At 28.0% G+C, this 15,106-nt stretch overlaps 1 protein-coding gene and 1 non-coding gene across 2 annotated transcripts; one reads left to right on the top strand and one right to left on the bottom strand.

Annotated features, from left to right (window-relative positions):
• The first annotated feature begins 3,603 nt into the window (after positions 1-3,603).
• On the top strand, positions 3,604-6,610 carry LOC107623879 (putative auxin efflux carrier component 1b). The gene is made up of 6 exons (XM_016326274.3): positions 3,604-4,860; positions 5,288-5,564; positions 5,643-5,728; positions 5,809-5,966; positions 6,075-6,151; positions 6,235-6,610. Exons 1-6 carry the CDS (start codon positions 3,744-3,746, stop codon positions 6,299-6,301), a joined length of 1,782 nt encoding a protein of 593 aa, XP_016181760.1. The 5' UTR covers positions 3,604-3,743; the 3' UTR covers positions 6,302-6,610.
• Positions 6,611-12,749: 6,139 nt separating this feature from the next.
• Positions 12,750-12,822, bottom strand: TRNAA-AGC (transfer RNA alanine (anticodon AGC)). The gene has a single exon. It is a non-coding gene; the product is annotated as a tRNA-Ala (tRNA).
• Between the last annotated feature and the right edge of the window lie 2,284 nt (positions 12,823-15,106).

Raw genomic sequence — 15,106 nt, 5'->3', positions numbered from 1 at the left:
TTTTGGGATATTAGTTAAGATATTAATTTAATCAACATCACTACTAATTTAACAATTTTATTTGTTAATAAAATTTTCATTTAAATTTTTTTAACCAAAGTCCTTATTCCTTAGGCATAATTAAGTAGCAAAACCCTTTAATTTGTTACACTTAAAAACAACTCCTTTGATTAGATTAGTTGATAGGTACGTATCTCTCTACTAATATATTATTATAATACGGAAATTCTATGATGAATAATCTAACATTTATAGGAAAAAAAATAAAATATTAACTAATATTAACTTAAATAAACAAATATAAAGAAAAAATATTAGTTAATAATATTTTTCAACTAACCACTAATAATAATACAATCCAAAACGGATATATCTAGATGCATTTGGATTTAAGTGACTTCGTTTAAGTTATTCACTTATATTCTTCATAAAACATGTACCCCGAATTTTCTGGATTCCATTACAAAAATAAAACAACCTGACGTATAGCTTTTTTATTTTTTATTTTTTTTCGACGTTGATTGGTTGGCGTACACAAGTCTAAGTCCAAAAGTTCCACCTAAACGTTGACTCTATCATGCTGAAGCGATAAATGCGAATTTTTCCGCTCCAAAATTATAGGTTGGAAACAAAAGAGCTTTTTTTTTTTGTTATATGAAAGTAAAAGTGGTGATATATTTTAATATTGTAATTTTTGGTGTTTTTTAAAAGTGTAAAAGATACACAAATTGGAGGGTCCAATTTCTATACTTCAAATTTTTTAATTTTTTTTAAATAGAAATTTTTCGGTCCGATTTTTGTTTCCTCACAAATCCCTCAGTCCGATTTCTATATCCTCATAAATTGGACGGTCCGATTTCTGTACTTCTCACAAATTGAACTGTCTGATTTTTATTTATCTAATTAAACAGTTACACATTTGAGAATAACACCCCATCAACACACATTTTAAAAAAATATCGTTGCTACTCTAATATCAAAAACAAAATCTAAACAAAAAAAGTCATCATATAAATTCCATATAAAAAAATTTTGGCAGAAACTTTTAGTATTTTTGTTATTATTTAATCAGTATAAATATTAAATTATTTTTAATAAATAAAATTTGTTAATTTATGTATATAAATTTTAAAAAATTTAAATATAAATTACATTAATTTATATGCGTAAAATTTTAATAAATATAAATATAAATTATATATTATTGTGTATAAAATATTTGTAAACATAGATATAAATTATTATTAGCCAAAAATAATAATATTTTATTCAATTCAAAAGACGAATTTATAGTGAAATTATTATTATTAATTTATTATCTTGTATTTTTAAAAAGTACTACATTTCACTCTGTTCAAAATAAAATATTTTAATAATTAATTTACTAATCTATTTAAATAAATATCAAAAATTTAAATTTTGTGTTGCGTATGTAACAATATATTTATGAGTAACTATCTTACCTATCGGGTCGGAAGATAAGATTAAGCAAGTGTTGGGGGTTCGAATTTCGCCTTGTGCATGCAATAATTCATTGGCTAGCGACAAACCCTTAAATGAAGCTTAATACCGCGACGGATTAGTCCTTGACCTGCTGGTTTATGGGATACTGTGGAAAACCAAAAAAAAAAAAAATTAAATGCCATGTAAATTGCGATCAATTAAAACTCTTCCTGACTTGATCTTTTTAATTTTAATCGTGTGAATACTCGTTTATGGGAAATAGCATTATATCAATTTTTAACATGTTAAAGATGTTAATAGTATATGAAAGTGAGATTATTTTTGTACGTGACATAAGGAGCACGTTTTAAGTTTTTAAAATATACATCAATGATTAAAATTTAAAATTATTAAAAAAAAAAAAAACTCATGCTCTGCTTTGTCTTTCATTTTTTTAGTGTAATAATAAAGAACTTTTTATTACACTAGAAGTTAAATAAAATCAGAGTCAAACGATCTAAATACCGTATCACATATCATAACGATAACAAGTCCAAGTAACAAAAAATATAAAACATATTAAATATAGACACATAGTAAATATGTTTTGTGGAGAAAAATAAAAAATGGTTAATAAACAGAATAGAAATAATAGAGTCTTGTAGTATTGATATATATCTTTCTAGTATGCAGTAAACAGATTATATTTTATTATCTAGAAGCGATTTTTACAGTAGAATTTCACCTATACTAATTGGTATTTGCTATTAGAGTTTTTCATGAATTATGCGGAGTCATTGAGTGGAATAATATCGAGATAGTATTGATTAGATCCAAATATATCAAGATGAAAATTTTGGAATTATGTGTATTATTACATGTGATTTTACACAGGACTCTCATTGATTTTAAATCTTCTTATTGATTTTGGTGTTAGAGCTTGTATTAGATATGGTATTTTAGTTCCTGTTTTTTTTTTAGATTAATAACGATGTTCTATTCTTAATTATTATTCTTGATGATAATGTAAAAAAAAATATAACAAAAAGTTATATTTTATTTGTATCTTTTCTCCTCCCTTTAGGTCGAGTTTATAAGTCAACCATTGGAAAAAAATAGACACATATTTAAAGCTCCCAACAAAAATCTGGTAAATATTTTATAAATTAGTAAAAATTCAGGTGTAGTTAATTTTATATGAAATTAATAGTTAAAAACTGTTAAATAAAAATTTAATCAAATTAATTAAATTATTTTATGATTCTCAACTATTAACTTCAAGTAAATTTAACTACACCTTAATTTTCACTTTATAAATTCTATCTTTCTCATATTTGCACTTGATATGCTACTTGTCTTTTTGTTTTTTTGACAGTGATGTGTGCCTCTACTCTCTAGTAAGAAAGGTTGCCAACTTGCCAAAGAAAAGATGGCTTTTCGAAAAAAAAAAAAAAAAGAATATTACAATATTTTTTTTTTTAAATGGAAGAAGTTTATATTAGAATTTATTATTCCCTCTCTCTCTTTATAAAACTTTTACTTAAATAATGAAAAGAATAGTTTAATAAATAAAAATATTTTATAACAAAAAAAAAAACAAAAAATAATAATAATTTACCTTATTTAATATTTATTAATTATTATGATAATTAATAAATATTAAATAAGATAAATTCTAACTTTTTTTTTTTGTCTTTTTAATATTACCAATAACTTAAACGCCTTATTAAAAATACTTACAACAATACTAATTTAATAATCCTATAAAGTTAGGTACTTTATTGAATATCATATTTGTCTTTAACTAATTTATATTTAAGTGATTTATTTTATAATTTTTCTGTTGATTTGTGATTGCCCTAAGTAAATAATGCACATATTTAATAAGGACAAAAAATTAAAACCATTTGTTATCTAAAAAATAGAGACAACAAAATTCACATATAATAAGGTATTTTATATAAAGTAGTTAATAATTAAAAATTATTAAATAATAAATTATTTATATAAAAATAATTATACGTAAATTTTAACTAAATAAGAAAAATTTCTTACAAGAAAAAAGAAAACAGAAGAAAATAATAATAAAAAATATAAAAATAATAATTAAATAAAAAGAGAAATAAATAAATAAAAAGAAATTGTTAGAAGGTTTTTTGTGTTATAAAATGGTGGAGAAAAGGCTTCACCTTTTTCATTTGTGTTGAGCTTTCCCTTCTCCTCTGATCTCCGGCCACCCACCAATGCCCCTCTCTCCTTTTCAGCAAAGTCTGCATCTTTGAGCTCTTAGAACCACAAAAATGATAAGCCTTTCGGACTTGTACCATGTTCTCACTGCAGTTGTTCCACTCTATGTAGCCATGATCCTAGCTTACGGCTCAGTCAAATGGTGGAAGATTTTCAGCCCCGACCAATGCTCCGGCATAAACCGTTTCGTTGCTCTCTTTGCGGTTCCACTTCTCTCTTTTCACTTCATCTCCACCAACAACCCTTACGCCATGAATTACAAGTTCATTGCAGCAGACTCACTCCAAAAAGCCATTGTTCTTGTGGTGCTTGCAATATGGTCTAGAATAAGCTCAAGGGGTTCTTTGGAATGGTCCATAACACTCTTCTCTCTCTCAACTCTCCCTAACACACTCGTCATGGGGATTCCATTGTTGAAGGGTATGTATGGTGATTCATCAGGGAGCCTCATGGTTCAGATTGTGGTGCTTCAGTGTATCATATGGTACACTCTCATGTTGTTCTTGTTTGAGTATAGAGGTGCCAGGTTACTCATAGTGGAGCAGTTCCCTGATACTGCAGCCTCTATTATCTCATTCAAGGTTGATTCTGATATTATTTCTCTTGATGGCAAGGAACCTCTTCACACTGAGGCTGAGGTTGGTGAAGATGGCAAGTTGCACGTCACTGTGAGAAAGAGCACAAGTTCAAGGTCTGACATTTTCTCTAGGCGTTCACATGGTGCTGTTTCAATGACTCCACGCGCTTCTAACTTGACCAATGCCGAGATATACTCTCTTCAATCCTCTAGGAACCCTACACCTAGAGGCTCTAGCTTCAACCACACTGATTTTTATTCTATGGTGAATAATGGGAGGAATGTTAGTCCAAGGCAATCAAATTTTGGCAACTTGGGGTTTGATGAGGAAAATGGTAGAGCTGTGTATTCTTCTCATGCTGGTGGTGGTGGTGGGGTGTATCCTGGTCCTACGAGTGCAGGGATCTTTTCACCTGTGACAGGTCCTGGGGCCAAGAAGAAAGGTGGCGGTGGTGCTGCTGATGGTGGGGGAAAGGATCTTCACATGTTTGTATGGAGTTCAAGTGCTTCTCCTGTCTCAGAAGGTGGAATCCATGTCTTCAGAGGTGGAGATTATGGAAATGATCATCTTGGTGGGGTAGCTCACCAGAAAGGTAATGTTTTTCATGCTCTATTCTCCCTCCTTTTGACTTGTTTTTGGTCTTTGGTTGTTGGTTGGTTGGTTTTGTTTATGTCCATTTAAGCGTTAAATTTTGCATTTGAACATGATCATTTATTGCCCCTTGGAACTTTTCCTGTTTTTGTTTTTCAACCATGCATGTTTCTTTTGTCCCTTTGTATAAAGATAAATGGTTGTTGGTGTTCAAAGTTGGAGTGTGGGGTTTGTTAGGTCTTTGTTTTGTTTCTATTCCCTTTTTCATGTTCACATCTCCTATTCTTGTGGGCTCTCATGTTTTTCTTGGTTCTCTTCCTATTATTTGGTTGGTATATTTAATCTTTAATAATAATATTGTAGTAATTAGTCTCTTATATGCTACTTCAGTGGAGTGTGTATTTTATTTTCCACTTTGTTTTGGTTAGATTATGAAGAGTTTGGGCACGATGAGTTCAGCTTTGGTAACAGAACAGTTGCTAATGGTGTTGACAAGGAAGGGCCAGTGCTTTCAAAGCTTGGTTCAAGTTCCACAGCTGAGCTTCACCCCAAAAATGGAGCTCAAGGTGAGTCCAAACCAGCCAACATGCCACCTACTAGTGTTATGACAAGACTCATCTTGATCATGGTTTGGAGGAAGCTGATTAGGAATCCCAACACTTACTCTAGCCTAATTGGCCTCACATGGTCTTTGATCTCATTCAAGTATGCAATCTTTACTCATTTTAATTTGTTTTAATCTTAGACTTAGGAATTGTTAACTTTCTTAATGTTGTTTTGAAGGTGGAATGTTGTTATGCCTGCCATTGTTGCCAAATCAATATCAATTCTATCTGATGCAGGCCTTGGCATGGCCATGTTTAGCCTTGGTATGATTTTTCTTTTAAACTCATGACATTGTTTGATTTTCAGTTGTTAGGATAATTGAATTCCTTGGTGGAATTTGCAGGGCTATTTATGGCATTGCAACCAAAGATCATTGCCTGCGGAAACACGGTCGCTTCATTCGCCATGGCGGTTCGTTTCCTCACCGGCCCTGCAGTAATGGCTGTAGCATCAATTGTGGTAGGACTAAGGGGAGTTTTGTTGCACGTTGCCATTGTACAGGTAAATAATAATAATAATTTAAACAAAAATTTGATTATGAATGTTTTGTTCTGTAATTTATAGTCTTATAATCAATTGAATTCTTCAATGTAATGTGCATATTTTCAGGCTGCCCTGCCTCAAGGAATTGTACCCTTTGTGTTTGCTAAGGAATACAACGTTCATCCTGATATATTAAGCACAGGGTTTGAACTTTGTTCATCTTGTTCTTGTTAGTAATCTTAAAATGTGTTGAAAATCTGAAAGCTTTGTGTTTATTTTGTTGCAGGGTTATATTTGGGATGCTAATTGCTCTTCCTATTACTCTAGTTTACTATATTTTGTTGGGGCTGTGAAGAAGACTAATTGTAGTGGTGTTACATTTACATTTACACCCTTTTGTTATATTAATATTATTATAGGGTAATTTTTTTTACCATCCTCTAACAATGTAGAATTTGGAAGCTTAGTCAGAGTTGGGAATGAATGAAGTGTGTTTGTAGAGAGGACTTAATAGCTATAATTTAATTACTACTAAATAGGAAAAGCTTTGTGCTTGGGGCATGTTTTTGCCTTTTAACTATGGAACCCCACTCTTGTTATAATATTTTGCTTGGTTTAATGGAAAAAAGAGAGAAAAATGAAGCTTGTTTTCTTGTCCACAACACCCTTTTTCACTCTTTTCTTTTCCCTTGTACTATACTACTGTATAATGGTAGCTTGCTTTTATTTTTTTTAGCCCCCAAGAACAGGTGGGAATCTCTATTATATCCAATATGCAAAGTAAAGTTAATAATAATGGATCAGAAAACAGGCTAAAATTTTTAGATATGGATAATTTTAATGTGAAATACGACAATATTTGTTCATTTTGGTATTTTACAATGCTATGATGGTAGTACAAAACGTCACTAACATTTTGTAAAACAAATATTTTTTTAAATATAAAAAAACAAAACGTCACCAACGTTTTGTAAAAAAATATTTTTTAATTATAAAATGAGAAAACGTCATTGACGTTTTGTAAAAAAAATATTATTTTAATTATATAAAGTGAAAACGTCACTGACGTTTTGTAAACACCCACAATAACGTTTAACACCTAATTTAGATCACTTTTAAAGACTTCACCACTCATAATCCAATATACAAAAATAAAAGTTCTCAGAAAACACAAGTGGTTTCTATGTAGAAAAATAGAAAGTGGGAAACCAGTAGAAACAACTTTTGATGGGGTTTGTCTACTTGATGTTTCTACTTTCTACTCTCTCTACTCTCTAGTATTTCAACAAGGCTAAGCTGTCTTCCACACACACCATAAAAATATTGTTGGGACTTGAAGCTAGCACAGGGCTATTATCTATCCATCTAGATTGATTTTTGGTGCTAGCTACCATTCTAGCCCTCACCACACCTTTCAGCCTTTAAAGGACTCTGCTTGCCTTTATTTGCAGGGTTTATCTATTTTCCTATTCTAACAAATTTTAAAGATATATGTTAATATTATAAATTAAAATAATTATTAAAAATATAAAAATGTTAAATTTTTTATGTATTTATTATATATTTATTAAATAAAATAAATTAAAATTTTTATTCATAATAAATTTATCATATACTTTTAAAAAATATATTAGCTAAATCCCTATTTGTATTTTTACTCATTCAGTATTATGGTTATGAAAATTGAGAGATGGAATTAGAAATTTAATTGGAAAAGTTTATTTTTAATAAAATTATTATGTATCTTAAAGATACATATTAAAATTATTTTTAATAAAAGTTTTTAAATTTTTTGTATTAATAATTATGTAGTAAATATATTGAAATGTTAATTATGTATTTTTTGTTGATAATTTTAATTTTTAATTTTAGAATATATAATAATTAAATATAAAAAATAATATATTTATATATATAATATATAAATTTTTAAAAATAATTTTTTGTTTTATTTTTTAAACGGATTAATTACTAGAAAATCTAATTAATTCAACTAATTTATATTTTTGACGAAATTTTTCAATTTTTTTACTGATTCATGAATAATTGGTTTTTACTTTGAATCAGACTAATCAAATGAATAATTTTCGATTAATCTGGTCGAACTAGTCGATTGGATTTAGTTTTAAGAACCATGTTCATGTTCCGTACATGTTTATTTTATGGATTCGGTGAAATGTAAAATGTATGGATTAATTAATGCGTCGCTAACAAATATTCAAAAGACATTTATTAAAAAAATTGGATAAAATTTATATCATCTCCAATAATAAATGAGCGTACGTTGTCTAATCGAAGAAGCAAATAATAAATGAAATTATGAAAACACTAACATTTATGTTTGGTTTATGATACATTTTACATGGTTGTGTCGTGGTTATTTTTTGCTGAGCTATGTTTTAGTAATGCTGTGTTTGCCTTATTGGACACGCCATGAATTTATTGTTGGTAAATTTAATTAATGTCTTCAAAGCTATTTAAGGTTTTTGTTGGGGCAATTTTCGACAAATTTCCTAACCTGTTTCATAGTGCAATTAATGGAACCACAAACCACTGTTAGGCTTATACGGTTAGTAGTAATTATTATCATGGTTTGTCTAACAAATTCACCTTGGATAATTTCATGTTCAAGGAAGATCATATTCGAATGAATCTCCATGATTCAAATCGCCTAGCCTTTCACCACTTATATGCATCTGTCAAATCATGTCAAGAGTTTAACCGTAATGATTGTTAACTAAAAAGGTGAATCCCTTTGTCATAACTATAACTATTCTATTATTGTAATTAGATTACATGGTCACAACAAAATTATAATTTTAAAACTATTATAAAATTGTTTATTTTAAAGTAAAAATATTATTTATATATTAAAATTAATTATTAAAATTAGTTTATATATATTTGTATATAAATATATGTATAATTTTATTTATTTTTAATATATATTTTATATTTTAATATATATTTTATTCTGATGATTAATTTTAATATAATTAATTTTAATGTATACTTAACATAGTTGAATAAAAAGAAGCATATGAATAGTTATATTTCTAATACATCTCCTTAAATTATATTTTAGACTTTTCAATCATTAAAATTTTGATACTATATTAAAATACTATTTTTTTAAAATTTAAATTAATAAAAAAATATACATAAATAATTATATTTCTAATGAAAATTAAAAAAAATTAACATTTATCCTATTGTTTATCTGTTTGTCCATTTTTAGGTATACAACAACTTTTTTATTTAAATTAATACTAATTAACCCTATTTGTTTCTACTTATTAAAGTGCTAGTTTTCTAGTATTTTTCAATAATTTTTTTTATTAGGTTTAATAAATTCTAACTGATATTCTTTATATATTATAAAATAAGTGTTCATTTAATTCCAATAAAATCTACTAGTGAATAATAGTATATAAGAATTATATCAAAATTAAGAAATATTAGTGTGTAGTTTTATAAATAATGATAAATAATGATAGATTGAATATCATCAAGTTGAATGTTTTTCTTATAGTTTTATACTAATATCTTGCCTTAATTGCTTGTTCCTCGCTGAATATTGAATAATACAATTAAATTAAATTATTAATACCGCTAAAGCTACTTTAATGATGTTGCATCATTTCAGTGAGTGTAAAAGGCCGCATTTTCTGATAAAGCAAAGCCGAATTCATGAAACAAAAATAATCAAACATCAACAACATATAACAATATTAAAAACACATACATCAATAAATCAAACTATGATATTGAATTTGTGTACTCTACACCTGCAAATTTAGTAGTCAATGATAGCTGAAAGTGATCATCTAAAAAGTGCTTTAATTTTTTTATGTGTATGACACCAATCTCAATCAAAGGAGACAAGTATTGTCTGTCATGTTGCTATAATATTAAAAGGGCCATAAGCTTTTTTCCATTCTCTTTTGATTAGCTCAAGTGAGAAAAAAAGAAAGGCTCAATAAATAATTAAATTTGTGAATATAATGTTGAAGTCAGTTTAGTTTTTCATATATATTTATTGAGGATAAAGTATATTTTTTATTTTTAAAATTTTTTAAATTTTAAAAATATCTTTAAATTTTATTTTGTTCTAATTTTGTCTTAAAAATTTTTAATTGGCATCAAATATATTTTTGATGATTAAATTTTTATATATGACAATAATATATGACAATTATCTCTGATTTACTGTGTTTATGATTATTCTTATAAAATTTTTATTGAATTAGTCATAAATTTTTTAAAAAATTAGCCTTCATTAATAAATTTGATACAAATAAAAAATTTTTATAATAAAATTAAAATAAAATAAAATTTAAAAATATATTTTCAAGTACAAAAAATTACTTTATCCTATTTGTTTATATTTTGAGAGATATATGTAATTTAATTGAAAGAATGTGCAGCACATGCGTGTGCCACTTGAGCCAGGCAATTGCACTTTGGCTTTAGGCACTATATGAGTATATATGCTACTTTGAAATATTTTGTTTATAATAATGTAATTTATTACTTTATTGAGATATTGATGGACATGAGTGATTGGTATTATAGGGATTAATTAGAAAAATGTTTTGTAGGAGCTGTAAAGTCAAACTAAAGGATAAACTGGCATGATAATATAATGTGCATACCTTGTTGAAGTGCAATTGATCATGATTCATGAACAATAAGATGTAGTGTCTGTGAAAAGAATCAAAGATAATGTAGTACAAAATATGGTGGAAAGATGATGTTGAATTTTGCTCATATTTTTAATCAATTATTGTTAGAGTAAATAGTCAAATCAGCCCCAAAAAAAGTACGCAATCTCCAATTTTGTTTTTAAAATTTTTTTTAAATCAAATTTATCTCCAAAAAATTTCAGTTTAGTCACTTTAATTTTTCTGTTACTTTTTATATTGACAGTGTTAACAATGACTTAACAAAAACGGATGTGACACATTAAGTTACATATCAGCACACCTTTCTATATTTTAATCACCATGGTATCTTTATGAAATTTGGTAAAATCAGTCCCTAAGTGACAAATCCTAATCCCAAAATGTTTAACCAATTAGAACGAAATCCTAACTCTAAAAACGATTTTCAGTTTTAGCAAAACCAACAAGAAACATAATTTAACAATGGCACAATCCTAAATAAAAGTTCATTAACAAAAAAAATTTTCCTTCCACAAAATTAAATTTCATGAAGAAAATGCAAACACCATAACCAAATAACAAAACAAAACACTAAACATAAATTATGAACAGAGAAATTGATAGCTAGTAGACATTTTTAATATTCAGAAAAACAAAATCTTTGATCAACTTTCATGGTCAATAAAGAGTAAAATCTTAGCCTCACAAATTGTTTTCAGTTCCAACAAAAACCACTAACGAAAAACAAATTTTATCAATGGCAAAATCCTAACAAAAAGTTTGGTAACAAAAAAAAACATTAAACAACAATGAAAATGACCGTCGGTACCCCACAAACAGTTTTTAATTCCAACAAAATCACTAATAAGAAACAAATTTTATTAATGGCACAATCTTAACAAGTTTAATAACCAGGAAAAAAATAAAATCTTAAACAACGAAAATGGCCGTCGGTCACGTCTTCAATCATTGTACTAAAATCACTTCTCAATGGCAAACTCGCGAACACGCTATGCCGGATGCTTCAATCGGCGACGATGATAAAGGCTTTTTCGTCTTCTCCTCAGCGACGTCGAAAAGAAAGTGAGAGGAAGGGTTTTATGAGAGAAATAGAGACGCCGCGCCAGATGCTTCAATCGGCGACGATGATGAAGGCTTCTTAACAAAGAAGGCGAGAGGGAGAGTTTTGTGAAAAAAATAGGAATTACGCCGTTTCAATCACTACCTCTCACCCTTTATTGCCATCTCGTGTGCGAAACGTGAACCGACCTTCACCGAAAGAAACGCATATGACACCCGTCGTTTAATCGCGCGTCGAAATCTAACTTGATTTCTCTTCCAGTAAGCATGTTGCTCGGTTTAGAGAGCAACAAAGAACATGGTTTTTTTTTTTTTTTTTTTGCTGAAAGTGAAAGAAAGTGTGCTTGAAGAATGAAAAGTGATGGAAGGATTAACGTGACTAAACTGAAATTTTTTGAAAATAGATTTGATTAAAAAAATCTTTCAAAAACTAAATTGAAAATCATATAATCTTTCAGGATTAATTTGACCATCTATTTATTATTGTTACATAAATTTTCATGATATAATTTGTTTGTTATAGTAATAATTGATTATAACTTATAAGTTGTATGGCCACTCTTCAATTCGAAATAAATATAACATTTAACGGGTGACCAAGAAAATAATGGATTATACAGACATAAACATGAAATGCACGAGTTATTGGTAGGTCAGGACACAAACATGACTTTAGGTTCTTGTAAATTTAAAGGTGTCATTTAATTAATTGATCCGTACAATTTGATAATTATTTTTAAGTGGGCACTACTATCGAATACAAACGTACACATCATTATTATTTGATGTGCAAAATAGTGAGTCTTATGAAAGATGATGTCAGAAATCATCCCTAGTTAAGAATTTCTGTTGAATACTTATTATATATCAAATAGTTTTTAAGCAATTTGGTTGTTATATATAACATTATAAATTAAGGTTCACATTTTCTAGGAATATACTTTAAACTATTAATTGAAAAAAGATTGCATGATGAATTCAGAAGCAATTAAATTAACTAAATAAGCAAGAAGATTAAGAGCTGCATTTTCTATTGATATACTAAGAATTATAATGATGGAGATGCGGGGTATCGATCCCCGTACCTCTCGCATGCTAAGCGAGCGCTCTACCATCTGAGCTACATCCCCTTATGAAGTTGTTATTTAGTGTAGCTTTATAATAATTGTGAATTGCTGAGAGCAGTTTTTTTTTTTTTTTTGACGTTAGAGCTCGTCTTTGTTGGGCCTGGATTGTTTGAACTTTGAAGGGCAGTTTTTACACTCTGCTTTCAATCGTTACCCAGCCCAAACTTTATTAACATCGTGTTTGTAGTGGCAATAAAACCCACTAGGACACATAATTAAGTGGTACAATTCCAACATGGTTATGGCTTCAAGAGCTACTAACTTAAGTACTCCCTTTATTCTTAGGGATGGCAACACCACCCGAACTTGCGGGTACCTATTTTGTTCCTATTTGCATGGGATGGATTTTTAATGGGATGGGTTCTTGGATGGGGCAGGGCGAAGTCGGGTTTATGTACTATCTGTCCCTACCCGCCCCGATATATATATAATATATAATTTTAATATATAATATGTGTAATATGTATAAAATAATTAATAAAATAATTGATAATATTGTATCATATTTAAAAATTTACTTTAATTTATATTATGTATGTTATTATGGTTATATAAATTTTGAAATTTAATTTTATTTATTAAATTTTAATAATTATAGGGACGGGTAGGGAGAGAGGCAGGTTAGAGTTCAACCATTTACTACCTGCAGGTAGAAACGGACCGAATTTTATGTGGATTATTGTAAGGTGGGACGGGATCGGGTAGAGTAAAAATCTGCCCTTACTTGCCCCATTGCCACCCCTATTCATTCCATAAAAGCATATGTTTACTGTTTAAATAAAGTGCTTAGAAGAATAAAAAGGTATCTCTTAAGAGTATATTAAATCTTTTAATTAAAAGTATTTTGTTTGGATATTAATATATATATTTTTTTTTTTACAATCTTGAAGCATTTTTACTTCTTTAAAATTTGAAAAACTCTATCCATCATTGCTGAAACGAGTCTCCAAGTTCATACATACATAGAGTGTGCAAAATATTTTCCCTTAACAATATATCAAAATCAATGAAAGACACAAAATTATTGAACATCATTTGTAATACTTAGGCTTGGTTTTTTCCAAGTTTATTATATTATATAACAAGTTAGAGAACCTCATTTGGTAATTCTTGAGAATGGGAAAGGATGGCCGAAACTGGAAGATATATTCTTTTGTTCAACCCTAAAATTACGAGACATGTTAATGATTACTTGTGTTCATAAAAGGAGGGCACTTTAGACGCATGTAAAGTAAAACCATTTGAAAGCAAGGGCAAGCCAGACAAACCCAAAGTAACTTTTTACTCGACAAACTCATTTTCTATTCAAACCAATAACATCTACTCTATCATCATATTCCACTCACCTTTTCTTCCTACGGATATTTTTCTATTCAAATCAATTTTGTATCACTCACTTAATAAATGAATCCATTGCTGAATCTAATTAAATTGCTTGTATTGCCATTGTTTAATAATAATAATAATAATATGCCAACAATTATAACTCAAATGATATAGTCTCTCTATACTCATTTAAAAGTTGCACATTCGAGTCTTATTCTTAACTTTGGAATAATAATAATAATAATAATAATAAAGAGATAGAAAGTTAGAAACTTATATCCGTAAAAGGCTAAAGTTTTTGCTTTTTCAGCATTCATGAGTTATGATGTTTTTGTTTTCGAATTTGTTTTTTTTTTTTTTTTAATTACTCCCTGAAAGAGAAAGTTTGGAAGATAAAAACATCATTTACACATTAAAATTAATGTTTGTTTTATGGATACTCATTGAATTTATAAATTTTTTATTTATAAATAAAATATATACTTTTATTCACCAATATGTGTTCTGTTATTAAGCATCTCAAGTTCAAAGGACAGAAGATAAATAAGTACAAAAATTAGTACTGTATACCCGAGATGAACCCACTTGAAAAATAAAATATTTTTTTGTATATCCAGAATATATCTGCGTAGATGCACATATTTAGAGTGTTGTACACTCGAAATAAAATATAAAAAAAATTTAGCACAGTCTATTCGAGGTATATTACAATCTAATTTGATTTATTTTTTTTGTCTATCCAATTTTATTCAAATAATACAAAAAAATAATATTCGTATCATTGATTCCTATGGTTAATGAGAAGTATTTTTTAATTAATTTATATTTTTTTAAATATGAGTATAATGATACAAGTATGTTTATTTGTATTAGATTGGATTAAATCGTTAATATTTTAAATTAAAAAATTTGTAATTTAAAATTATTTTAATAAAATTAAATGAAACAGAGAAACAAAAAT

This window comes from Arachis ipaensis, chromosome B10, assembly GCF_059453495.1.
Source record: "Arachis ipaensis isolate K30076 ecotype BB chromosome B10, ASM5945349v1, whole genome shotgun sequence".
In the NCBI taxonomy this organism is placed as follows: domain Eukaryota; kingdom Viridiplantae; phylum Streptophyta; class Magnoliopsida; order Fabales; family Fabaceae; genus Arachis; species Arachis ipaensis.
This window is presented reverse-complemented; position numbering and strand designations above follow the sequence as displayed.